This window comes from Podarcis filfolensis, assembly GCF_964270895.1.
Source record: "Podarcis filfolensis genome assembly, chromosome: 3".
NCBI lineage: Eukaryota > Metazoa > Chordata > Lepidosauria > Squamata > Lacertidae > Podarcis > Podarcis filfolensis.
The window spans coordinates 33055464-33082951 of record NC_139606.1 but is presented as its reverse complement, the minus strand read 5'-3'; the positions used below and the strand labels follow the sequence as shown (position 1 = coordinate 33082951).

Sequence of the window (27488 nt, the reverse complement as noted above, 5' to 3'; positions counted from 1 at the left end):
AGGGGAAAAAGTGCGTCCTATAGAGCGAAAAATACGGTACTTAACCTGAGGTACCACTGTATAGGCAATTAAAAGCTGTCACTGCTCAGAATGGTGGGTGTCAGGGAACTGCCATCGGAACTAGAGGAGGAGGCGAGGCCCCACAACGATGCAGGAGAAGGGCCAAGCAGGGAGAGAGGCAGGTCTCCGGTTGGGGAAGAAAATCAGCGCAACACCAGGGATAGAGGGGGGCCAATGGGGGAAGCAGAGAGCAGGCTCCGGGACTCTTCACTGGACACCAGCGGGGAGAGCACAGGTCCTCCGCTACCCACGCCCTCCCTGCGCAGAAGACTTCCGCGCAGGGAGAGTAGGAGGAGACTGGGCGTCAAACAACTTTTATGTTGGAAAAGGTTTAAGAAACGCCCACTGACGGATTCTGCCAGCGACTGAACAGCCACGGAGTGGATGGCTGTCCAGCGAGAAATGGTTTAACCAGCCAACCTAGCCCAGAGCGGCGGCAACTTACGCACAAGCAACCCCTAAAGCCATTACAGTGGGCTAGGAAGGGGAAGCAAGGGAGACAGAGTCTAGGTCAGGGGCCGGCAAACTTTTTCAGCAGGGGGCCGGTCCACTGTCCCTCAGCCTTTGTGGGGGGCCAGACTATATTGGGGGGGGTATGAACAAATTCCTGAGCCCCACAAATAACCCAGAGATGCATTTTAAATAAAAGCACACATTCTACTCATGTAAAAACATGCTGATTCCTGGACTGTCCGCTGGCTGGATTTAGAAGGCAATTGGGCCAGATCTGGCCCTCGGGCCTTAGTTTGCCTACCCATGGTCTAGGTGTCAACAGTGGGGCCTGTCGGGACCTCCTTCTCTGGCCAAAGATGTCGATGAACAAATTGACGATAATATCCTGGCACAAACTCTCATGGGCCACATCCAACTTTGACAGAAAAGCTGGCCCACAACAGCTTATGCCACACTATTTATTAACAAGGTTGTTGATCTTTTGAAGTGTTGTTCAACTGGATTTGCCAAAAAGGATTCACATGGTTAACTCTCTGGAATTTATCACACACTAACTTATATTTAAATCCACACAGATCTGAAAGTTCCAGGTGTTTTCACACATGACATTTAAAATCATCTTTGACCTCCTGTGCACGTTAGAGAGAATATAATTAATCCGGGGCAGAAAACAGACACTTTAGAACCGAGACGTGACAAAGTAGCCAGTACTAGTGCAGGAAGGAACTGCAAATCCTTGTTGAGCTTGCGAACGTGGCTTTAGGTTCACTCAAACAGAGGCTGGAACGTTATCTTTATTGTTTGAGTGGCAAAGTCACCTCTGTGGGAGGAGTTCCAGGATTTAATTGCTTTTAGGCAAAGCTTTTTGTGCCACAACAGGAAGAACCACCTGACGCTCACACCAAAGGCTCCGAGGTTAGTTCCTGATGCACATCCATGTCTTTAATAACTAAGTTAAGGCTATACAAAGAAAGCAGGGACAGCAATCATAAAAAATGTTGGCGTGGTTGCATTTAATCTATGTCTTCTGAAGAACGGTTTAACAGGCAAAAAGGAAATGCCTGTCTGTATGAGTTTGCATGCCACTTGCCTCAAGAGCAAACATTCAGCAAATGAAGCATTCGTGGTCATTTCCTCCATGCTTAGAGAAGGTTCGCCTTCCACCTGCTGCCTTTCTCCTTGTCAGGCAACTGTCAGAGGCACATGAACGCTGGCAGAAAGCATGGCAAAGGAAGAAGTTGTCTGCTTGCCAGCTAACTCAGAGTTTGGGTGGAGTTAAGACATACAATACTGCTCTTTTGGATTCCTGTAACAGAACCTTAATTTTAAGCCAATTTTAAGGCTTTGTAGCTTCAACAATTGTTGAATTTACAGCTGCATATTAATTTGGCACCCAAGGTGATAAAAAAACATGTTCGTTGGAGAGATCACAACTGAATCAACCGGTAGAGCAAGCTTCTAAGGAAGGTTAATCTGTAAACGTTTGTGTCTCCTGATCTTTCAAAAGCAATGTTAAAAAAGCTTGTTTCATAAGGTATTTGGCCACAGAGTGATGCTTTTCTAGGATTTGTGATTTTACTGTCGTCATGCTCTCATTGGAGAGTTGGCCACCAGCTGGATGCTGAAAGCTTTTGTTACGTCGTGGAGCTTTTCAGTTTTATTGTTGGTTCTGTGTGACTTCATATCACTCATAATAAGCTGCCCTGCACATGAAAAGGCAAGTGTGTTTCAATAAAGACATGAATAATAAATAAAACGTATCAAAGAAAACAAAGATCTGCATTTAGTTCCCAGACTTGAGATGAATATTGTAAGATGTACCTCCTGCAAAATATTGTTATAAGTCACCCCAATCCCTGCCAAGCTGCGCACAGGATTCTAGGGATCTTGGACCTCAAGCCAGGTCTGTGCTCCTTTGGAGAATTGAAGACACGGCAGAGGCTGTTGTAGTTTTAAGAAATGGTAAAGTTAAAGGTAAAGGACCCCTGGATGGTTAGGTCCGGTCAAAGGCGACTATGGGGTTGTGGATCTCATCTCGCTTTCAGGCCAAGGGAGCCGGCGTTTGTCCGCAGACAGCTTTCCGGGTCATGTGGCCAGCATGACTAAACCACTTCTGGCGCAACGGAACACCGTGACGGAAACCAGAGCACACAGAAACGCCATTTACCTTCCCACCACAGCAGTACCTATTTATCTACTCACACTGTTGTGCTTTCAAACTGCTAGGCTGGCAGGAGCTGGGACAGAGCAACGGAAGCTCACCCTGTCGTGGGGATTCGAACCGCTGACCTTCCGATCAGCAAGCCCAAGAGGCTTAGTGGTTTAGACCACAGAGCCAGCACTGGAGTCCAAGGCATCTCACCCCCCCCCCCAATTGCCTTCAGTCAGTCTGCCCAATATGGATCTCTGTCTTTGTTCTCCCTTCTCCTCAGTACACCTTGCCAAAACACCCTTTCCCGGTCACCTCACACCCAGTTACCTGGCCAGCCTTCCAAATCCCCTCTCTTCACACCTCAGGGCAGTGGGGAAGGACAGTTCTCTTGCCTTGCCAGTGGTTTTCAATGGTCCTCTATTGTTTCTTAATGGCCCTCACTTGGCCAGGTCATTTTTGCATTGGCCAGCCCAGGAATTTCTCTGCAGCTGATATATTCCCTTCATATCCCAACTAATAAAAATCCTACTATTTATTAATTTTCTTCCCCAAATTTATACTGTTTGCATGGCTTTCAGCCTCCCCATAAACACTTCCATCTTTCCGCTCTTTCCTTCCAGAATACCCAGCACCTGAATACCATGGCTGGAAAACCCAAGCTTTATTATTTCAATGGAAGAGGGAGAATGGAATCCATTCGCTGGCTGTTAGCTGCTGCAGGTGTCGAGGTCTGTGCTTTTGTTTTCTTCCAGAAGGAAATCTGCAAATGAGTTGCTTGTTTGAAGTTATGCCAGGATGACCACGGGAACCATTGCCACAATTAGAGCATCCTTAGGACCATATCAGCATACAGGAGACTGGGTTTCTGATCTAGATGGTTTGGCAGGGCAGCCACAGGTACATAACCCATTATTTCACAACTATAGGAGTAAGATCCTTGGCTGTCACTCAACATCATGGACACATTTCCTTTCGATGCAATATTTTTTATTTCAAAAACCAAGGAAAGCATAACCAAGGCAGCCACAAGGCTTCCTTTTTTTACAGGAGTATATCACATATCCCACAACCCACACTCCGGTTTGTAATGTTGAAATTGTCACTAAAGCTGTCAGGTTATAGGGCCACTTGGAAATCAGGAAAGAACTGTATGCTGGGATGCTGCCTCCAACTCCCTCACCTTACTCCCACATTTTCCAGGTTACTAAAGGTAAAGGGATCCCTGACCATTAGGTCCAGTCATGGCCGACTCTCGGGTTGCAGTGCTCATCTCGCTTTATTGGCCAAGGCAGCCGGCGTACAGCTTCCAGGTCATGTGGCCAGCATGACTAAGCTGCTTCTCGCGAGCCAGAGCAGCGCACGGAAATGCCGTTTACCTTCCCGCCAGAGTGGTACCTATTTATCTACTTGCACTTTGACGTGCTTTCAAACTGCTAGGTTGGCAGGAGCAGGGAGCGAGCAACGGGAGCTCACCCTGTCGTGGGGATTTGAACCGCCAACCTTCTGATTGGCAAGTCCTAGGCACTGTGGTTTAACCCACAGCGCCACCCGCGTCCCTCTTTACCTTTACCTTTTCTAGGTTAAGCAGGCTGCAAACACTTTTTCTTTCTTTCTGGAATACAATAACATGGAAATGAGCTCTCAACATGATAGACAAGTGTGTGTTCTTGTTTGAAATTAACAGAACCACTTAACAGAACAACAGTTGGCATGCCAGGGACTAGGAAAAGATTAATCTAGCTTCTACATGAATTAAAGTCCTATATCAACCAATTATGTTTATTCACTCAATATCCCTGATCCATAATAATCCATTAATGCTCTGTATAGTCTTGTAACACAGCCATGGCTGGTTCGTATGTTGCTTAGCCTTTGGACCTCTATTTAAAAGTTTCATTCTTTCTATTCTCATGTTATATAAATTGTCCACTTAGATGGTCACTGATGCAGTAGGCTATGACCCATAAAGACATACGCTGTAATAAATTTATTGGTTAATGTGCTACAGCACTCTTGGTTGATTATAAATAAATGAAATGTTAGTCCTCTCACTTTTTCAGTTTGAAGAAGAGTTTTTGGAAACAAGAGAGCAATATGAAAAGTTATTAAAAGGTAAGGCTACAGATTTAATAACTTCATCCAGATCCAGAGGTCTGTGTGTGTGTGTGTGCGTGCCAAGAAATTCTAATGCAAGTGTGTTTGGGCAGGGTGTGTGTGAACAAGAACTCAGCTACGTTGATTCTGCTTCACCATTGGAAATGGTGTTACAAGCATCTTTGCTCTCGCTATGGAACGTGGGCAGAGATTCAACCCATGAAATCCCCCCCCTTTTCTTTAAATGCTTCCTTTCCCATTGTAGGAAGTTCACCATGCAAAGCGGTACAGGAACTTGCCAGGGCTGACATGATGATTCTCTTTCAACAGATGGATTTCTGCTCTTTCAACAAGTCCCCATGGTTGAAATTGACGGAATGAGGCTAGTGCAGACTCGAGCCATCCTCTACTACATTGCTGCAAAACACAACCTCTATGGGAAAAACCTGAAGGAGAGAGCACAGTATGTTTTTAGAAGCCATATTACACTAATATGCAAGGTCTTTTCTGGCCTAAGCGCCTGCTTTTTTAATATAACAAAACAATAAAGGGTAAAGGTAAAGGGACCCCTGACCATTAGGTCCAGTCACAGACAACTCTGGGGTTGCAGCGCTCATCTCACTTTACTGGCCGAGGGAGCCGGCGCACAGCTTCCAGGTCATGTGGCCAGCATGACTAAGCAGCTTCTGCTGAACCAGAGCAGTGCACAGAAACGTCGTTTACCTTCCCGCCAGAGCGGTACCTATTTATCTACTTGCACTTTGTGCTTTCAACTGCTAGGTTTGCAGGAGCAGGGAAAGAGCAACGGGAGCTCACCCCATCACAAGGATTTGAACCGCCGACCTTCTGATCGGCAAGCCCAAGGCTCTGTGGTTTAACCCACTGCGCCACCCACTTGAGGAGAAATGAAGGCAAGAACTGGTGACTGAATAGCAACAGCAATAACTTAGAAGGGGGGATACCCTCTGGGCTCAGCTTCAGGTAGCAAAAAGGTCTTGGAACAGCTGTGAAGAAGCATATGCATATGTTTTGCATATACACTTCTTCCATATTTATAGCAATCATGTAAGAAAATTTGGAGTTGGATTTTACAGCCCCACTCCTGTCAAGGTCCAGTGTTGGTCAGAGAAAACAAAACTGAGATGGAACCTAGTAACAGGAAGCAAGGCTGGCTGTTATTCATTGCATATCTGTTGCAACCACACACACACACACACACACACACACACACACACACACACTCGTAAGGAGGTCAGGAGCCCAGAGCAGAATGTGCAGACCCTTTTAAAGCTTCAGAAATTGTAACAGAAAGACCACCCCAAATTGTAACACAGATGCCATAAAAATGGGTTCTACGCTCTACAATTCTATGTAAATCAGATCCTGCTCAGAGTTCATGTTTCTCTGACATATTTACAAGTCAGGCATCTTGATTGGCAGACAATACCTGCTAACAGCCCTCCCTGGCCTGTCTGAGACACCCTTTTGGAATGGTGAATACCTCGACTCCAGAATCCATTGACAAGGACCAGTTTCACTCATACACAGATCTGCCTTTTTGACAGGTCTGCTTAGATAGTTTCTTGTTAAACCAGTTTCACAGGCGGGAGGCTCAGGAAGAATTTCCTGCTACGTGGATGGAGGGGTCTCTGAGGTCGACTAGAGGCTAAACATGGTCTCAGCCTTGCTCAGTGTATTTGTTTGGTTCATGTTTTATTCGAATGGTTTCATTGATAAATTGGCCCTTTTGTTGAGAAAAGGGCCTGACTGAAAGTAGCCTTTTATCAATACTTTCTGCAGAGTGATTGGCAGATGAAGGGTTAACCCGATAGCCTGTGGTACCTCTCTGACTCCTGCAGTGGCTAATGTTGTGCAAAGGGATTAAGACTTTGGAAGAATCATATAGGACCCTGAGGATCATCTACTACAACTTTAATATGCAGCTGTCCCATACGGGGATCGAACCTGCAACCTTGGCATTATCAGCACCACACTCTACCCAACTGAGCTGTCCAGGGTGTGTTTTAGCATTTTTCTTAGTATTTTTGAACTTTCATGTTTTATGTGTTTTATACACATGCATTCCTCAGGGGTGCTTATTAGGAGCACCCTAATACGATTATGAGGGACGCAGGTGGCACTGTGGGTTAAACCGCAGAGCCTAGGGCTTGCCGATCAGAATGTCAGCAGTTCGAATCCCTGCGACAAGGTGAGCTCCCGTTGCTCAGTCCCTGCTCCTGCCAACCTAGCACCAGTGCAAGTAGATAAATAGGTATTGCTCCAGCGGGAAGGTAAACGGCGTTTCCGTGCGCTGCTCTGGTTCGCCAGAAGCGACTTAGTCATGCTGGCCACATGACCTGGAAGCTGTACGCTGGCTCCCTCGGCCAATAAAGCGAGATGAGCACCACAACCCCAGAGTCGGCTATGACTGGACCTAATGGTCAGGGGTCCCTTTACCTTTATGATATGCAAAATGAGCTATGGAAGGAGAAGACGGGAAGTCATTGATATCTTAAGGATGTAAAAATGAGTACTTTAAAATGTAAAACAGAAAATTTAATTTATATAGATTATATTTATATAAATATTTATATGTGGAACTAAGGAAGAGGACAGCAGTCAGGGAGAGAAACTTAGCACAGATTCAGGAAACAGCTACCAGGAAGTGTCTTAGCAAAAACTGCTGGAGGGTCAGAGAGAGTTAGGCGTTGAATGCAAGCTTGCTTTAATCAAGAATTTTGTTTTATTTTACCCCTGTGTGATTGTTAATATTACAAACACCACTTGAAGCAAGGCATAGAAGGCGTGGGAGGAAAGGCAGAACAAACAGAGATAGGGAAGGATTTGGTTTACAGTGCAGTTTTATAAGCAAGTTGCACCCAGTACTTATTGACAATACTGTAAAGGTGTTCCTAAATAGGAGGTGTGTTTATGTGGTAGGAGCAGATATCCCCCCCCCCCGAATTCAAGCCTATGCATGTTTCCTTGGAAGTAAATTCTTCTATGGCCTATGAGGCTTGGTCCAGGTACATAGGAATGCCACCTCAGTACACCTGCTAGCCTGTAAACCCCACACTGAGTGTGTAGATCCCTGTGTTGATCCTTGACCATTCAGATGGTGGCCTTGGGACTAGCGGGATCAGCATGCATCCAAGTATGCGTTGCACAGATGCTCAGCTCCACTTGCTCCCTTCTCCGCCACCATTTGCTTTTGCATCCCATCAAGTGCTGGAGCCGAAACCAGACACATGGGAAGCTAAGCTTCAGCAACGCCTAATGATCAGGGCAGCCTGTAGTTTATTTAGGATGACATTGCCTCTCTTTCCCCGCAGAATTGATATGTACGTGGAAGGAACAACCGATCTGATGGGAATGATCAGGGTTCACCACAAATCACCTCCTGGAGAAAAAGAGAAGAATCTTAGTTTAATCATTGAACGAGCCACAAAAAGATACTTCCCAGTTTATGAGAAGGTACTGTATGTAACGGGATGCGGGTGGCACTGTGGGTTAAACCACAGAGCCCAGGACTTGCCGATCAGAAGGTCAGCAGTTCAAATCCCTTAATGGGGTGAGCTCCCGTTGCTCGGTCCCTGCTTCTGCCAACCTAGCAGTTCAAAAGCACGTCAAAGTGTAAGTAGATAAATAGGTATCGCTCTGGTGGGAAGGTAAACGGCATTTCCGTGCACTGCTCTGGTTCGCCAGAAGCGGCTTAGTCATGCTGGCCACATGACCCGGAAGCTGTACGCCGGCTCCCTCGGCCAATAAAGCGAGATGAGCGCTGCAACCCCAGAGTCAGTCACGACAGGACCTAATGGTCAGGGGTCCCTTTACCTTTACCTTTACTGTACGTAACATGCTGGCACCACATTCTGGTATGTCATATTTTGTTGAAAGTGAAAGGCCATAGATTTTGGTGCTAGTTAGGGTTTGGCAGAACCACGTGCTTTGGTAAAAAGTGGGGTGTAAATGCATAAACCCTAAAAGGCCTGGAAGAACAAAATGGTCTTTGCCTGGTGCCTTAATGACCAATGCATGGCCACTAGATGACCCTCTGTGTGAAGAACATTCTAGATATGAGTGCCACCCTGGAAAGGCCCTCTCGCCTTGTAGCTACCTCCTCGCTTCGTACTGCCATGTACATGCATGCAATGAACTTTTCTTCCGTAGGTTTTAAAAGAGAACGGGCAACCTTTCCTTCTTGGCAACCAGTGGACCTGGGCTGATGTCCAACTGATTGAGACCCTATTAATGGCAGAAGAGAAGGAGTCCACCATTCTCGCACAGTTTCCTTTGTTGCAGGTAAAAGAAGTAGCTGAATTAACAATGACCGTGTACTCAGTAATATAAACCTTCAGCTGAAGTGAACAGGCATTTGACTGATTGTGTCCTCGACATTTTCCAAACTCACGTATAGCTAGTCAGATGCTGATACTCCTGAGAACAAGGAAGTATGTTATACAACACAACACCATTCTAATGAAAGCTAGAGTTTCCATAGGATTGCCATATTTCAAACAGTGAGAATCCAGACAAAAATCATTTTGGGGGGCCAAAGTTGTTGAGCTTTTTATGGCAAAATCGCAAAAAAATAAATAAAAGTAAATAAATGCTGTTTGGGGGCTATTTTTAAGGAAAATAGCCAAAAATTGCACTGCCTGCATGAGCTGCCATATGTCCAGATTATCCAGACATTTTTTGCTGATTTCTGCCTGGACACTGCTAGAGATAGCAATATCCCGGATATGTCTGGAAAATTCCGGACGTATGGCAAGCCTAGTTTCTATCTCATATTACGTTGATGGCCCAAGTCCCTGCAGCAAAGTACAGTGGTACCTCAGGTTAAGTACTTAATTCGTTCCGGAGGTCCGTTCTTAACCTGAAACTGTTCTTAACCTGAAGCACCACTTTAGCTAATGGGGCCTCCTGCTGCTGTCATGCTGCCGGAGCACAATTTCTGTTCTCATCCTGAAGCAAAGTTCTTAACCTGAAGCACTATTTCTGGGTTAGCGGAGTGTGTAACCTGAAGCGTATGTAACCTGAAGCGTATGTAACCTGAGGTACCACTGTATCCTAAACCTTTATCTCTTGCTTTCCATTTGAGCTACCCATTTTATGCACATTTCCCCCTAATATACACATTTTTGTATACATTTTTTTCATTGCAGAACTGCATTGCAAAATTCAGAGAAGGGCCTATTTCCAAGGGGTAGCTGTGTTTCGGTTAGCATTTTGGTTTGGAAAGTATGAATTATTGGTTTTACTGTTGTGGTTTTCCCCAAGAGACTTCAGGAACTGACAGTCATTGATTCGGGCTGCAGTCAGCAAACTCACACTTCTCAGGATTCGGGCCTGACACTTACACTGGCTTCAAATTTGTTCAGCGCTGTAATTTTTAGATTGCAGACCTAATTTACTTGCTCTGAATGATTTGCAACATTTGCAATTTTAGGCTTTTAAAGCAAGAATGTGTGATGTCCCTACGATTAAGAAGTTCCTTCAGCCTGGAAGCCCAAGGAAGCCTCCCCCCGATGAAAAACTTGTAACAACAGCAAACAGGGTTTTCAACAGGAAATGAAAACTGGGCATATGTTGCACCGTGTTAACTCCTACCTGGGAAGCAGCTGTCTTTAACAATGCTTTGCAAATGCTTCTTAAAGCTAGTGGGCTGCTTTTAAATAATAATCCAGTTGGCTTCTGGCTAACAAATAAAGTTTTGAGATAAATGCTAATCTAAAACTCTTTAGCGGGCCGCATTTGGGTGTAGGGGTGGGCGATTACAAACCTAGATTGGGGCAATATATTAAGATAGATAGCATTTGACAATAAAACAATAAAAATGATGTTATAATAAGAAATGCTGTGTTTTTATCCAGTTTAAATACTTAGGCTGGGGTCACAGACATGATGTATGAAATGGCACCCTTGAATATTTCCACTGGTGCTCATGAAGCCTATGATACTCAGGTCCTCTCTGTCATGAGATAGTTATCTTTCCTCCTCTTGAACAAGTACACAGAGCTGAAGGGGGATATCGGAAGCTGAAGGGGGATATTGTTCTTTGGCATTTCCTCTTTCAGCTATACGTGCTTTTCAAATTTTAGATTGGCACCTTGGTGGGGGAATAGAATGACTGGCAGTCTTTCTCCTTATTTCTGTAGCACCCCACTTTCTGCTCCCCGTCATCCACTTCCTTTTCCCTTCCACTCTCTTGGTCACTCCAGTTTCTGTTCAGCTGCTCACGTGCCAACCCAAACCCTGAGAAGAACATAGAGCTGAAAGAGGAAGTGGGAAAGGGTACTTCTCTCCCAACTTCCTCCTTCACCTCTATCTACTTTTCCAGTGGGAGTAGCCAGAGGGCAGAAAGTGAGGTGCCGCAGGAATCAGGAGAGATAGCAAGCATGGCTTGCCAGAAAGACTATGTACAGTGGTACCTTGGGTTAAGAACTTAATTCATTCTGGAAGTTCATTCTTAACCTGAAACTGTTCTTAACCTGAGATACCACTTTAGCTAATGGGGCCTCCTGCTGCCGCTGCACCACCACCGCGCATTCTCACCCTGAAGCAAAGTTCTTAACCCGAGGTACTATTTCTGGGTTAGCCGAGTCTGTAACCTGAAGCGTCTGTAACCTGAGGTACCACTGTATGCACACACATAGGTAAAAATGATCCTCTTGAAAATGCAGACTAAAAATGGCTGTTCAGATGACTGTATTAACCAGAGTTGTCAGCTGTTGGAAATGTCTCCAGGACCTGATGATAGGTAAAGGTAAAGGACCCCTGGATGGTTAAGTCCAGTCAAAGGCAACTATGGGGTTGTGGCACTCATCTCGCTTTCAGGCTGAGGGAGCCAGCGCATAGCTGTCAAGTGTCCCTTATTTGAAGGGACAGTCCCTTATTCCAGCGCCATGTCCCGCTGCTATCCCTTATTGATGGATGTCCCTTAAATGGCCCTTAAATGATGTCCCTTAAATTTCAAAGGAAGCAGCTCCTCTCCCTCCCTCCCTGCCGGCCAGGGAGGAGGGAGGCTCCAACTGTGTTGCTTGGCTGTGTTGCTCACCCAATAAGAAGTCTAAGAACGACTGGGAGTGGAGCTTTCATGCCTTGTGTGTGGCTAGTTAATGCAAGCTGAGGGGGTTTTTGAATGCTGGACGCCATTTTGTTGCATGTGCTGCTGCAAACTTTGCAGTGCAAAGCCAGGCTGGGGAGCCATCTTAAGTTGAGGCTGCACAGGCTTTGTGGTGCATGTGATTCAGATTCTATTCAGTTGAACCTCTGGTTACAAAGTTGGTTGGACAGTGTTCTCGAAGCTACCAGCATGAGTTTGACCAGACTGCAGGAGGACAGGAAGACTGGGGTGCCTGGAACAGGTGAGGCTGCAGGTCCCTTATTTTGGCTGCTGGTCCCTTATTTTCAAGGCTGCTGGTCCCTTATTTTCAAATCTGTAAGTTGACAGCTATGAGCCAGCGTTTTTCCACGGACAGCTTTCCGGCTCATGTGGCCAGCATGACTAAACCACTTCTGGCACAATGGAACACCGTGACTGAAGCCAGAGCGCACAGAAACGCCGTTTACCTTCCCGCCACAGCAGTACTTATTTATCTACAGTAATACCTCTGTGAACATCTGCCTCGTCTAGCGTCCGTTCCAGCGAACATCCACGGCAAACCCGGAAGTACTGGAACGGGTTACTTCCGGGTTTGTCACTCGCGCATGCGCAGAAGCACAAACCGCTCTGCGCACATGCGCAGATGCGGCACTTTGCCCTGCGTCCTTTTTGGCTACTGACCAGGGCTCTGGAACGGATCCTGGTGGCAAAACAAGGTGCTACACTACTTGCACTTGCATGCTTTCGAACTGCTAGGTTGGCAGGAGCTGGGACAGAGCATCAGGAGCAACCTTTGGATTGGCAAGCCCAAGAGGCTCAGAGGCACAGATCACAGCGCCACCCATGTGCTACATTGGTCCACCTCAGACCTGGAGCTGGTCCTCCTATTCTCTCATCAGGAATTCAAGCAAGTGGAAAATTAAGGTTGCCTCATGCATGACATGACAGGAAGTGTATGGCACCATTTTTACACCTGACAGGAAGCCACTGGCCCTGTCAGTCTGAGATGCATAGAGCAGCTGTAGTGGGGAGCTGCATTAGGTCCTGACTCACCAGAGGTGGAAAGACCTATTTTGCTCTGGGTTTAATTCTGTTTGGTGGTTGTGGTGGTGCAGTACCTTTGGAATCATAGCAGATCCATACCTTAATGGACCCATTAAGACCCGTTTTGCTCAGTGAGGTCATGTGGACTCCAATCCCAAGCACTGTTTGCTCAGAATGAAGCAAGCCCCAATGCATTTTACAGCTTTTCTCCCAGGTAAGTGTGAAGCCTTTGATCATCATGTGATGAATGCAGATATCATGCATTGTAAATCCATGAAAAATGTGCAGCTCTGTCCACAGGATTGTCTCAAACATAAAGCATAATGGACCCTTTCTCACCTGCTTTGAATGCGTGAAACTGTACATTTTGATCTACCTTTAAAAAACAGTAAATACAGCAGTTTCAGATAGAACATCGTTTATTCGTGCATGCCCACAAAACTTTAGTAATGTTAACCAAGCCCAAGTTTCTGTTTTTTGTTTTGTTTTTTAACTGAGTGGTAAGACGAGAGGAAGAGACTCCCCCAAAGTAGGTGGAGTTTCCTGGACTGCAGGATTTTGAAGGCACAATTTATCTGCGTGTGGAGAAAGAGATCAGCTAAGTCCGGCTTTGCGAAAGGTTAGTACAGCCTTAACAGGTGCAGTCCTATACAGTTCTACTCAGAGGTAAGCCCCACTGAGTTCAGTTGAACTTGCTCACAGGCTAAGTGGGGTCTAAGAGGCTTTAAATTAGCTGCTGTGTGGATATTGGGTTAAATATTCACCCCAGAAAGCTGCGTGCAGCAATGCAAGAATATTTTACTTTGCCTTTGGCATGAGGAAGGAGGGGATAAATAATTGTATTTTAATTGATGAAAGCAAGGAAAGTGGGAATAAAGCATGGGGTGGATTAGCCAGGGCAAAAAGTGAAAGTGTGGGGTTGGTTAAAGGATACTATAATAAAGAGTGGCTGACGTTCAGTTAGATGAAAGCAATCTCAGAGTCATGATGGGTTCAACCCCCATGTTCGGCAAAAGCTTCCTGCACTGCAGAGGGTTGGACTAGATGACCCTCGTGGTCCCTTCCAACTCTACAGTTCTATGATTCTATGTTTTGCTTTGAAGCACAGCAACAGGTTGAAGAGCGTTCCCTCTTGCTGTGAGAAATGGGGATTTCACATGGATTTGCTGCATACTATGTTGCTGGAGGGAAGGGGAAGATTGTTGGGCCTCTTATTTTAATAGAGCAAATACATTTCGGGTGGGGGGGGTAGCCAGTGAGGAATGAACAACCATCATCTGAAGGGGCAAAACAAAGCCTGTAATCTCTGAGCATACTGCCCTGGCACTTATTTCTGTAATGGCACTTATTCAATGGCACTTATTTCTGTAATGGGATTCCCTAAGCACACTTTCCTGGAAGTAAATACCAGTGACACTTACTTCCAAGACAACATTTTTTTAACAAAAATGTGTGTGTGTGTGCGCGCGCGCTGCATTTAAATATTATTTATTATGCGTATTTTTTCTTTTAATCTGTTGCAAAACATCCCTCAAGCTAAGGATTGGCTTAGGCATACAACAGCACCTGTTGATTTGACGGCCATATAAATTGCAAAAAACAAAACACAAAACCCCCAAACCAGAATATGTTGCTTTTCTTCTGCATACTCTTCGGTGCAGAGAGGCCTGGACAGAGTAGCAGGGTACACTTGCCCCAGGTATTGGGGGGCTATGGCTGGGGGGGGGAGCACCAGGGACCAGCTGCTTTTCTCTTTGTGTTCATTACTGTACATTCTAACAAGACTCCTGCCTTGCGTCTCAGGCAAGCTTTGCATGAACTTGAGTGCAGATAATATAAGAGTGGAACATGTGCAGTTAAAATGATAGCCTATCCGACAGTACAGATGATTCCTGATAGGCAGTGTACCCAGAAGAGTGCCTCTTTAGCAGGGTTGTTTTTGCATGAAAATATGAACAAGGTGCTTTGCTGCTGGTATCTGCCTCACACCAAAACAACTTGTACACACCAAATAACTTGAATAGTGTAGTCTGCAGAATCTGCGTGCGCGAAATGAAGTGGTGATGGCATCACTTTCCTGTTTCTATATTGAGAAACAGCCACCACTGAACCACACCAATGCAAAACGCCTCATCTTCTCATTTCTTTGGAAGAATTACTCAAACCCCACCTTTGTTAGTCTAAAGCACGGGTGTCAAACACAAGGCCCACGGGCCGAATTCGGCCCGCCAGACCTCGTCATGTGGCCCGTGTAGCCACTGCCGGCCGCCAGCCTTCACCTTTTATTCTCGCTTTTTTTTTTTGACACAAGAAAGCCGCCTCTTCAGCGCATGCGCGGCAGCCTACAAGCCAGAGAACGTCTGCCCTCTAGCGGCGCCAAACTGCTGATGCGGCCCCCGATGAATTTGAGTTTGACACCCCTGGTCTAAAGTCTTCCCCGTTTTTCTTTATTCCTCTTTCTCACCTACCAGGGAACCTCCATTGGGCATGGGAGAGAGTCAGACCTGGAGGGAGATGCTTGGGTTTTGCATTTCCAGAGATGGGAGTTCAACTTATCTGCATTTCCCCTTGCGTGTTGAGACCCCGCAGCCACCCCCTCGTTGGAAATAACTCACACAAGGACACGGATATTAGGTTTATGTATTGGGCAAATTTTGGGCCACAACTTTATTGAAATTACAGAATGTGAGCAGTATTGGCTTAGGCATTGATTGGACCTGACCATACCTGACTCCTGCCCATTGTGCAGGAAGTCCAGTAAGGGTAAGCCACCGGTAGGGGGAGCCCTGTCGATGCGAACCCACTCAAGCTCCCCCTGGTATTTCCCTCAGGGTCGTGTCAAGACCCTAGCCCCCAGCCGGGCTTCAGACTAGATCAACACCCCTGGGTTCCTTTAACGGAATACCCTTAAGCATGGAGGGGCAGGTGATGGCCACACCTCCCCTCCCCCACACAAGGTCAAACAATGCCTAACTGCAACCCTAACAAAGTTGTGATGATTGCTACGAGGTAGGTGAAAACCAAGTGGCCAGTGCCAATTTGCCAAGTGGAAAAATTCCTACCAGGCCCCTCAGACAACCAAGGCAACCAACCAAAGTCCATAGCAAGGCCATTGCCTAACCTGCAAAATAGGGAGGGAGGGCGGGTGATTGAGGAAGCGAGCCAAAGAGGAAGTCCTCTGGCTCGCCCCTCCATTTAAACAGCCCCGACCATGCCCCCCCCGGACAGCAGGTTGGCTGGCCGGGCTCTGATGTGGCCGGGATCCCCCAGGCAATGGGGGACAAAGTCCCCCCCTCCCCGGGGGGAGTGGGTGGCCATGCGGTCCACCGCAACTCCTCCCCACTGGGAAGTGGAGCGGATTTGTCCCTCCTGCTGCTCCCATCTCCTTCCATAGGGAAAACTGCTCTTTAGAGCTCAATCTAAGCAAATGGCACTTTTGGTTTTCTGTAGACTCCCATTTTTCCCAGTTTAGAGCCAAAGAGAGGGTTTTCCCTGGGAAAGGAGGAGAAAACCGCTCCGACCCATCTTTTCTAGGCACAGGAGAAGCAGAAGCATGGATGAGCCCTGCGTGTTTCTCCCTCCTGATAGGTCTTGTGCAAACCTGGAACCTGCACGGCTCCTGACAGAGCATCACTTGAATATCTGTTACCTTCTCCCACCTTCCATCTGAAGGCTCCTTAACAGATGCAGGCATGCAGAGCCAAACTATTGGGCAATTGTTCTTTTTTCCCTTCGCCCTACTTAGTTGGCCAACTAGGCAGATAAAGGGTTCCAGAGAACAAGAAATTTTGCACACTATTTTGTGACATTTTGGTTGGCCTAATAGAGGTATTGTACTAAGATGGATTTTGGAATTTTTAAAATGTGGGCCAACACTTTCCTGCTGTAGGCGAATGATCCCTGATAATAACCCTCAAGGCAATACCCTTTCCCCCTTTCAGTTGTCTCCAGCTGGAAAATTTAATTGTCCTCCCATCACCCATCCTGGTCCAATTGCTAATCTCTGCATCTCATAATCTGCCATGAAGGCATCAGCTTGTGAAAACAGCTAAAGGGGAGGTATTTATTTCAGGTGAAATAATTAGATCACCTTATTAATTAGAATGAAACAAATACTTTACATATTTACATGTACAATTTTTGCAGCCAGCATACAGGATCTGGATCTTAATAAGTCCCAAGTTTCCAGAAAGTTATTTACTCCCCCCCCCCTTGCAATTATATTCAACATCTCTGATATGCTGTGGATTTCATTCCAGTCTTAAAATATACGCTGCCAAAGCTAATAAAGAGCTTTTGAGCTATGCATTGTTTACAGAACAATGATCTTATAGCACCATCCAATCCATCCATTTTTTGATCACAATTGAAATTTGAGTGTTTGCTTTAAACCTTTGAGCACTAATGCCCATAACTCGGCTTGGGTTGAGTTACTTCATAGTAACTATAACATTGCTTCTCTCCTGCCCTTGGTGTCAGGTATTGCCTCGAAAAGCAGGATGACCTGGCTCAGTCAGACATAATGATCTTGAGCTGAGAAACTATCCTGGTTTCATATTGAGTTTTGCAAACAGAAATTAAAGCATAGTTTCCCAGTTCAGACCTCATGGCAAATGTGGTTTAACTAGCCAAGATATAAGCACTGAAGCTGGACATGTGAAAAGAGGAGCGAATGCGCATTCCACACACACATTGCTCATTATTCAGCCAGTAAACAATGGCTTGTTGAACCATTCTTCAATGAACTGGATTTAGGAGGATGGAGACTCAAGCAGGGGCACATTCAGATTGCGGGATTACTGCATTTGTTTTCCTGATTATAATGCTAGCGCTTCTATCCTAGATTCTAAGGTTCCCTTTTTACCGCATTACCTGTTCCATTGTGTAACTGTGGCTTTTTGATTGATATATCACCATGTGTGCTAAATTTTAAATGGTGGAGGGAAACTGTATGCTAGAATGCTGCTCCAAATTTCATCATGTGAAATTCTGGGTTGTTGTTTTTTCCCTGGAAGTAATTGAAATGGAAATGAGCACTGATCATCAGCTAAATTGTGCTAGTTTTCAAGAAACTAGGGCTTTTACACCTTATGGAAGATCACATAAAACATGGACATTATCAGGTAAAGAAATGTTGGGACAGTGGAAGAAAGAGCTGCTTGAATGGAGCCCAAGTTCCATCCTAATGTACCTATTATATTGTGGTGAGTTTTGTGGGTAGCTATGCACTCAGTAAGGGATGCGGGTGGCTCTGTGGGTTAAACCACAGAGCCTAGGACTTGCCGATCAGAAGGTTGGCGGTTCAAATCCTCGTAACGGGGTGAGATCCCGTTGCTCGGTCCCTGCTCCTGCCAACCTAGCAGTTCGAAAGCACGTCAAAGTGCAAGTAGATAAATAGGTACCGCTCCGGCAGGAAGGTAAACAGCGTTTCTGTGCGCTGCTCTGGTTTGCCAGAAGTGGCTTAGTCATGCTGGCCACATGACCCGGAAGCTGTATGCCGGCTCCCTCGGCCAATAAAGCGAGATGAGCGCCGCAACCCCAGAGTTGGTCATGACTGACCTAATGGTCAGTGGTCCTTTTACCTTTCTATGCACTCAGTAAACCACACCATTGAGGAACTGGAGGCCTCGGCATGCCTATTGTAATCCAATCCACCCTGCTAAAGAACAAGAGCTTGCTCATGTGCCTTGACTGAGTAGAGGGGGAAGGCTGGGTGGGAATAATGGGAGGCACGCACAGCATGTTTATGTGCTGAAGGAGATGAGAAAACTAGAAATTGTGTAGACACTGACTTTCGCCTCCAGGCTGACATCCAGGAATTGTATCATTCCGTATGCCTGGAAATTAGCACGAGCCTAAACATGTTTTAACTCAGGTGTGAGTTCAACTGTGTTCGCTGGAGCTTGTTCGCCCCTTAAGCATGCTTGGGACTGCAGTCTTTGGAAATCAGACAATCCTTCTAGATCCTTTTCCTGTTGTAACCACAATGATGCTCAGCCTTTCATAATACATATTCTATTCATTTTTTTGTAACATTTAATATAATTCATAATACATATTCTCTTCATTTTGCTCCACCTAATTGAGCTGTTCTACAAAATTGTACCTGAATGGTTGCGTACACAATTGCTGGTTTATATTTAATTAAACTTTTTCTTCTCCCCATTAAATGGCACTCATCAGGAAACCACCAGCTTAGAAATATGTCTGGGAAACCAAAACTGACGTACTTTGAAGGCAGAGGAAGAATGGAATCCATCAGGTGGCTCTTAGCAGCAGCGGGAGTGGAGGTTGGTTGCTTCTGTTTGGAAAACTCCCCTTGCACCAGAAATTTGCACAATTGTGTGCTCAGAGCTTTGAACGGGAGATTTCCCAATTCACAGCTCTCACTCTTAGCTATTTCTGTCTCTACAGAAGAGCCACGTAGTAACTTTATGCAATAAAAAGAATTGGCATGACACAGGAATGGAAATAACTTGATCTGTTTTCCTGTCTTTTTTTCCAGTTTGAAGAAACGTTTTTGAAAACAAGAGAACAGTATTTGAAGTTAATCAAAGGTAAACTCATGGTACAAACCTATATACCGTATTTTTGGTCCTATAGGACGCACTGGCCCATAGGACGCACCTAGTTTTTTTTTTTGGGGGGGGGAAATAAAGGAAAAAAAATCCCCCCCCCCAGCCACGGGGCTGGGGCGGGGGAAGCCCGAGCTTTTAAAAACGCACCTACCGTAGTTTTTAGAGGAGAAAAACAAGGGCAGCAGGCTCCCTAGGCTGCAGATATCAGCCCGCAAAACTCCCGCGGGCTCCCCAGGCTTGCTGATAGCTTCCTGAAGCCTGGAGAGCAAGAAGGGTCGGTGCACACCGACCCCTCTCGCTCTCCAGGCTTCAGCGAAAGCCTGCATTTGCCCCATAAGACGCACACAGATTTCCCCTTCATTTTTGGAGGGGAAAAAGTGCGTCCTATAGGGCGAAAAATACGGTATGCCTATTCAGAGGGGAACCCCACTAAATTCAATGGGGTGTAAGCCCAGACGAGTGAGCAGCCTTTTTCCTACCCATGGATATTTCTGAAACCATAAAATGTTTACCAGAGACAAAAGTGGAAGGCCTGCATGCAATACGCAGCAAAAGAAGTAAAATCTCTTTTGCTCCAGCCAAGGGTGTTTTGGCACATAAAGCACAAATCATGCTGTTGCCCCTTCACCCTCTGAATTTCCCACATATAAAATGTAAATGTAAAATCTATATTGATAGGAATATATTTTAAAATATTTCTATCCTGCCTTTTTGCCCCACACAATAAAACAAAAGATGCCCAAATGTGTGTCATGAGTGTGTCATGTAGATGGCAAATACAACATGCATTATTGGAGATCTGAATGGGGAAAAACATAATTCACATTTTCCCCAAAATGTGTAATATTCCTCAGTGCAAAATATCTTTCTCATTTTATTGCATGTTATATAATCTAGGCTACAACATACAATTTCTTCCTTGAAGGCAATTATAGATGGGCTTGAGTACCTGGGTTATAGGACAGGCTATCCTTGGAACAATTAGTTTATTTATTTCCTTTTATTTTGCGTGGTGTATTCTTTGGGGGTGGTAGATTATAAAATGGCCCCAGGGTCTGACATTAAAATGACCTGAGCATGTAGAAATCTGTCCAGATGTGGTTGATTCTCAGAACCCATGGGAGGCTAGAGGTTTGAATCATATTTAAAACAGGGCCTAGGATATAAAGTTTACTACTCAGCCGTGTTTTCTTGGGCTTGCCGATCAGAAGGTCGGCAATTTGAATCCCCGCAACAGGGTGAGCTCCCATTGCTCTGTTCAAGCTCTGGCCAACCTAGCAGTTTTAAAGCACACCAGTGCAAGTAGATAAATAGGTACCTCTGCAGCAGGAAGGTAAACAGCGTTTCTGTGTGCTCTGGTTTCTGTCACGGTGTTCCGTTGCACCAGAAACAGTTTAGTCCTGCTGGCCACATGACCTGGAAAGCTGTCTGTGGACAAACGCCGGCTCCCTTGGCCTGAAAGCGAGGTGAACACTGCAACCCCATAGTTACCTTTGACTGGACTTGATCGTTCAGGGCTCCTTTACCTTTATTTTTTTTACCTAAGCCTTTTAATTATTTTAAACATTGTTACCCTGCTTTTTAGCCAAAAAGCTTCCCAGAAACAAGACAGTTCCTGCTCTCAGGCTAACAGTCTAAAAGACATGACTCAAAAGGAAAAGGTGTTGGGCAGAGAAGAGGAAAATAAGCAAAAACAAACACCATCGCGTTACTTATAGAAGCCAGCTGGGGGGAGGGAGAAACACATCAGGGAAAGGAGGAGCCAAAAGGGGTTGGTTTCTCTGCAGAACTAATGCTGTGGTCCTTGCACAGCACTTTGTGTCTATGCCGAGCTGATTTTTCCCATCCTTGCAAACCATGTAAAGAATTTGTTGTGGTTTTCTATCTAAGTTGTGAGCTTGATGGCACCTGGGAAAGATAGGAGAGCTTATTCAATGTGTCGAATGTTGGACTCATTGGTCATAATAGCAGGGAGAAGCTAGCTTTTCTTCTCTGACACCGGAAGAGCCTCCAGTCTATTTGGAAGGTGCCCACGGATTCAGAGTATGAGACGTGTTGCAAAATGATAGTAGATTGGCTACTTGATCAAAATTTTGCTTGGCTGTTTGCATTCTGGCAGAAAGTGAGGCCAAATGCTAGCTCTGAAAGTGCTTTACTGTGGCAGAATCTTGCCACATTTCTTTAATCTCACAGAATAACCATTTTGGACCGATCAGTGACTTTGTTTTGGCTTTTTCCTTTGCTTTCCTAAAGATGGATACTTGCTGTTTGATCAAGTCCCTCTGGTCGAGATGGATGGGCTGAAGCTGGTCCAGACCAAGGCCATCCTCAACTACATCGCGGGGAAATATAACCTCCATGGGAAGGACCTGAAAGAAAGAGCATAGTACTTATCATGATTCATCATACTGTACTTGATAGCTGCATTAAAAGACTCTAGTGGTATTAACAGTATTCGCACATGCTCAAAAATTTGCATTGCCTAGGAAAGAGAAAAAAAGCTGTGAGAGGCCAGGGAAAAGATATTCCTGAAGATTTGGGCTGCTGGTTTGGTGTCTAACTTGTTCTAATGCCCAACCCATATGTGTGTGCATGTGTTTCTCCTGCGTGTTACATATTATGGGTGATGTTCAATGCTGATCACACTCAGGATAGATCCACTGAAATCAATGGGCAAAAGGGCACTTCTTCTTCTTCTTCGACAACCCAAACAACGTACAATTATGTGATTTTACTTTAGCATGTCAACGAGTAGTATTTAGAGTTTTGGCTTCCTTTTAGATGACAGAGGGAGAACCCTGGAGACTGATGGTGCCTTTGTAAATAATGGCATTATTTACATATCTACAGGTGGGACACACAGGAAGCAAAGAGTATTTTCATCAGCTGGTAACAAGTCCCTAGGCAGCTATTGATGCAGTTCTCCTCCTCCTAAAGTAGCACTCCCAGGCTCAGCTACCGTATTTTTCACTCTATAAGACGCGCCCGACCATAAGATGCACCTAGTTTCACAGGAAGAGAACAAGAAAAAATATATTCTCTCCCTCTCTGCACAGTGCCTCTCCAACAAAGCGGGAGGAGAAACAGAAGCAGAGAGGGAAAGCTGCGCAGCGCCTCTCCAGCGAAGCAAAGTCAGAACAGCAAGAGGGATCGCTGCACAGTGAAAGCAGTGATCCCTCTTGCTCTCCTGGCTTCAGAGAAAGCAACACAAAGCCTCCTGAGTGCAGCGGTAGCTGCGCAGCATGCATTCGCTCCATAAGACGCACACACATTTCCCCTTACTTTTTAGGAGGGGGAAAGTGCATCTTATAGAGCGAAAAATACGGTAATTCTGCTTTGAAGCTTCCAGTTCTCTCTTTCTAAGGTGGTTCAGATAACCCCTAAGCACTGAAATAATACATGAGGATAGATCGACAGGCCACATGAGCTAGACCCACCTCCCATTTTTATGTTCCTATTTTCCCAATAAGTTCAATTAAACAGATGAATTTTCTCTACCCATGCCTGCCTTGTCCTCACAGCATTGACATGTATGTGGAAGGAACCATGGACCTGATGGGGATGATTCTGATGTATCCCTTTTCTCCACCTGAGCAAAAGGAGAAGCAGCTTGCTTCCATCCTTGAGAAGGCCGCTACCAGGTACTTTCCAGTCTACGAAAAGGTATGGCACCAAAGATTCCTATTTGTAGCTACATCAGGGATGGGGAACCCAAAGATGAGCTACTTGGGATCATCCTGCGCCATCTCGGTGTCCTCCAGAAACTTTGGACTACAATTCCCATCAGCCTCTGCCATCATCACCAATGGTCAAAGATGTTGGGAGCTGTAGCCAAACAATATCTGGAAGGTTCTTCATTGGGGAATGATGACTTGGACTAATGGCACAGGTCATATTTTTCGTAGCTCTTTGAAAATATCAGACAGGTTTTACTATGTCCTGAGACTTCTTTGAATATAGAGTGAGGCTTCATCTGTGCTATGCAATTAAGGCAGCATTGTGCAACTTTAAACAGTCATGCCTTCTCCCAAAGATTCCTGGGGGCCAGGTGCACCAACTCTAGGGGGCCGATGAGTTTTGAGCCCCCTCAATATTTTTTGGAAAGGGGCCAATGTTGAGGGGGCCCAGCATGCATCGTAGCTTCAGCGGCCAGCTCCTCTGGAGCATTCGGCCTCCTCCAGACGTTGTGATGTCATGAACAACATGCATTGCACGCACAATGTCACACACACACAATGTGTGCTGGGCCCTCTCAGTGTTAGTTTATTAAAAGTGATCAGAGTGGTTATCATCTTATGTGGCTTATAGGACATTTAAATTTAAGTCCCCAAAATGTCCCACACTGTCCCAACATTTCTCGGCAGAGTTAAAAGTACATTTTAAGGTAAAAGAGTACATTTTACCCAAAGCAAGCACATTCTTTATTGTCGTTTTCTAGGCCCTGAAACAGGCTGGAAAAGAGTTTCTCGTTGGCAATTGCCTCAGCTGGGCAGACGTACAGCTGCTTGAGGCAATCTTAATGGTAGAGGAGAAGAAAGCGGAGGTTCTTGAATCCTTCCCTCAACTGCAGGTAAACTGTTGGTAGAGTTCATCGTGCAGAATTCTGCTCTCGTTATGTTTCAGAATGTGTTTGTTCAGACCTCTGGATTGAGGTGCATAGAGTTCAGTTAAGGTTAAGCTATAGTTAAGGGACTATAATGATTCCCTTTCTGGGCAATTGATTCCAAAAAGCTGCCTTATAGGAAGTCAGGTACACCCAGCTCAGTATTCTCTACACTGAATGGCCATTTCTCTATGATTTCAGACAGGGGAACCAATTATTGTATCCAATTTAGCCTAACCTTTGCAAGTAATTTCCCCTAATATAAATCATTTGGGGGAAGTCATTTTCACTTATAGGAGATTTTTGTGCCCTTTCTCCTAATATACATTTTTGTGGAAAAGGTTAACTGGGGAGCAAAATGCAGAGAAGTGCAAATGTTAAAGGATAGCTGTGTTTCAGTTTCTGGTTTCATGAAACGTGAATCATGCACTTTCTTCGTAAAATGCAAATCGAACCAAATTCCTCCCCCATCCTTACAATAAACGGGAAGTTGGGGGATTGAGGAAAAACATGTACTCAAGAAGATGTGCCCTAGGGAAAACCCCACATAGCTCCAGCAATGCCCAGAGGCTTCCACCTATGCAGCTGATTCCAGCATCTGTTTTCCATATAATAGGAGTGAACCTGTTTGCCACATTTAGATGTTAGCGCCACAGAGTGGGATCCATTCAGGGGGAAGCAGCAATCAGACTGTGTGGATCAGATATTAGCTTTCTATGTGCAGGACAACGAGTCTCTCTTTCTGGTGGTTGGTTAACGTATATTGGCATAATTCCTTACTAAGTAACTCTTCAGGTTGTATTGTCAAATATCCTTTAGAAGGATGTTAGTCTATACACTACGAGCTATTCTGATCACACACACACACACACTTCATTTTGTTTTTTAATTTTTGCCCTAGGCTTTCAAAGCAAAGGTGAGCAATCTTCCCACCATAAAGAGGTTCCTGCAGCCTGGAAGCCAAAGGAAACCACCCCCTGACGATGCATATGTCGCAACTGTGCTGAAGATTCTCACAAGTGACTAAGAAGCATTGCATCAGATTTTAAGGCTGCTTGCCAGAGTCACCATGAATGCTGAAAACCAAGGGATCTTTAAATGAAATGATTGTTACCTGCCATGAAAAGCAAAAGTGGCAACATGGAATGTTGAGCAGATGTTTCCGTGCATGGGGGCATATTGATTTAAAGTGTGTAAAGTGCTTGCATTAAAATATTCAACAAGAGTGTATTTTCTTTCATACTGCAAAATGACAAGGCTATTTATGCATTCTTTCATTCACATATTTATAACCTCCCATCTAATGTATTCTTATTAACCAGAGTGACTTACAATAATAATATTTTTTTTAAAAAAACCCACAATCCATAATCAAACACACACACATAATGGATTGTAAAACAACACTGTTCACATGACTCCTCCAAAGCTAATGGAACAGGCAGTATGGTTAGCTAAAAAATGCTTATTTTTGTAACATATGATGTAAGGACACTATATTTTTTATCCAAGGCTCAACAGAAGGACAGAGTCACACGCTGGGTTCAGTATAGTTTCCAAAAAATGGCCAAAAGGAGTTTAAAGAGTTGGACAAATTTAAGGTGGGTTGTCTCATCAAGAGAGGGAACGTCAATGAAGTTATGTACCCTCAAGTGGATAGTAGTATGTCTGGTCCCGGTAAACAGCGGTCTTCAACATTCCTACCAGCAGTACTCTGTGGCAATGGTTTATTAGATGCATGGTGGCTCTATAATCTGACCCTAAGTGATTATTCTTTCTAATCCTTGAGCCACAATATTTCGGAATAGATCATGTAGTTCTTTCAAATCCCTGTCTGATAAAATAACAATTTGATAATCCACATACATGAATCAGACCATGCTTCAGTCATCGTTGATTTCAACGCTATGAGAGGGGGTCTCGAGACCCTTCTTTTGGTGCCTCCCAATAACTCTCTTAACACATACAGAAATTAGGAACAGGCTGAAAACAGAATTGATAGCCTATTTTGAACTGAACCAGTTTAGACCATAATCTGGGATGCTATGAAAGCAGTACTGAGGAGACATTGCCTAATGTCCATCAATTTGAAGAAGCAGAAATCAGCATTCAAACTGAGATGGTGAAAGACATATCGGCCTCAGCAGGCACAAGGACTGAACTGAAAACTTTATGCCAATTTATTGCGTAAGCACAGTGGGCTTCTAAGCACTAGATGCTGAGTATATAAGCACCTCTATGCAAAAAGTAACTGTGTATATTATGAGCTTGGAAATAAATGCTCTAAAATGATAGCGAGAGCTTTTAAGGTCCAGAAGGAACAAAACCATATAGGCCATGTTGCTTAGGAGCCAATTCCTAGGGTCCGAGGTCCCTTTGCCCCCCCAAAAAAATATTTGAGGGGACTGGGCCCCCACAAAGCTGATGGGCATTGCCATTCAAATGGTGTGCGTGTGCCACATATTGTGATCAATTATGCGGGGTGGGGCTCACCTGCCCCCCATATTTTATTCAAGTTGGCATGCCACCCTGTCATATTGTGACAGGCAACAGTTCCCTTTTCACTACTAATGACATTAATCTCACTTTTAGAGATGTTTTATAGGTTTCTACTATTCTACTAGCTCTCCATCACAAGCGCCTTTTTTTGTTTTAGAGAAAGCTGTAGATAAAAAATAGTCACATGTCCATAAAGAATAGAGTAGTTGATAATGGAGGAGGAAGTACAGTGAGTCTTCAAAAAATTTGAAATGGGTTAGATGGATAAACCCCAGTACAGTGGTACCTCTAGTTATGAACTTAATTAGTTCTGGAGGTCCGTTCTTAACCTGAAACTGTTCTTAACTAGAGGCGTGCTTTCACTAATGGGGCCTCTTGCTGCCGCTGTGCTGCCGGCACATGAGTTCCGTTCTCATCCTGGGACAAAGTTCTCAACTCGAGGTAACTCTTCCAGGTTAGCAGAATTTGTAACCTGAAGCGTTTGTAACCTGAGGCGTTTGTAACTTGAGGTACCACTGTATTAGATGGGAATAATCTACTCTGGTCTAATATCATGCAGAAACATTTCTGGCTTCTGAATAATAATAATAATAATAATAATAATAATAATAATTTATTTATTTATACCCCACCCATCTGGCTGGGTTTCCCCAGACACTCTGGGCAGCTCCCAACAGAATATTAAAAACACGATAAACCATCAAACATTAAAAGCTTCCCTAAACAGGGTTGCCTTCAGATGTCTTCTAAAAGTCAGATAGTTGTTTATTTCCTTGACATCTGATGGGAGGGCGTTCCACAGGGCAGGCACCACTACCGAGAAGACCCTCTGCCTGGTTCCCTGTAACCTCACTTCTTGCAGTGAGGGAACTGCTAGAAGGCCCTCGGAGCTGGACC

General features: G+C 44.9%; 1 protein-coding gene across 1 annotated transcript; it reads left to right on the top strand.

Moving 5' to 3' along the window:
• Positions 1 to 1305: 1305 nt before the first annotated feature.
• On the top strand, positions 1306 to 25317 carry LOC310759008 (uncharacterized protein). Its single transcript, XM_083605770.1, has 15 exons — positions 1306 to 1428; positions 3286 to 3393; positions 4726 to 4777; positions 5090 to 5222; positions 8092 to 8233; positions 8930 to 9061; positions 10212 to 10331; positions 10984 to 11056; positions 13417 to 13530; positions 19095 to 19201; positions 19417 to 19468; positions 21743 to 21875; positions 23011 to 23152; positions 23928 to 24059; positions 24994 to 25317. Exons 2-15 carry the CDS (start codon positions 3307 to 3309, stop codon positions 25117 to 25119), a joined length of 1545 nt encoding a protein of 514 aa, XP_083461896.1. The 5' UTR covers positions 1306 to 1428; positions 3286 to 3306; the 3' UTR covers positions 25120 to 25317.
• Positions 25318 to 27488: the final 2171 nt, after the last annotated feature.

What these genes read in the sequence shown, in the direction of transcription:
- LOC310759008 (XM_083605770.1), top strand. Translation starts at nt 3,307, where the DNA reads ATGGCTGGAAAACCCAAGCTTTATTATTTCAATGGAAGAGGGAGAATG. An exon ending in ATATGAAAAGTTATTAAAAG is followed by an intron (nt 4,778 to 5,089) that starts GTAAGGCTACAG and finishes CTCTTTCAACAG; the next exon opens with ATGGATTTCTGCTCTTTCAA. An exon ending in GACCTGAAAGAAAGAGCATA is followed by an intron (nt 21,876 to 23,010) that starts GTACTTATCATG and finishes TTGTCCTCACAG; the next exon opens with CATTGACATGTATGTGGAAG.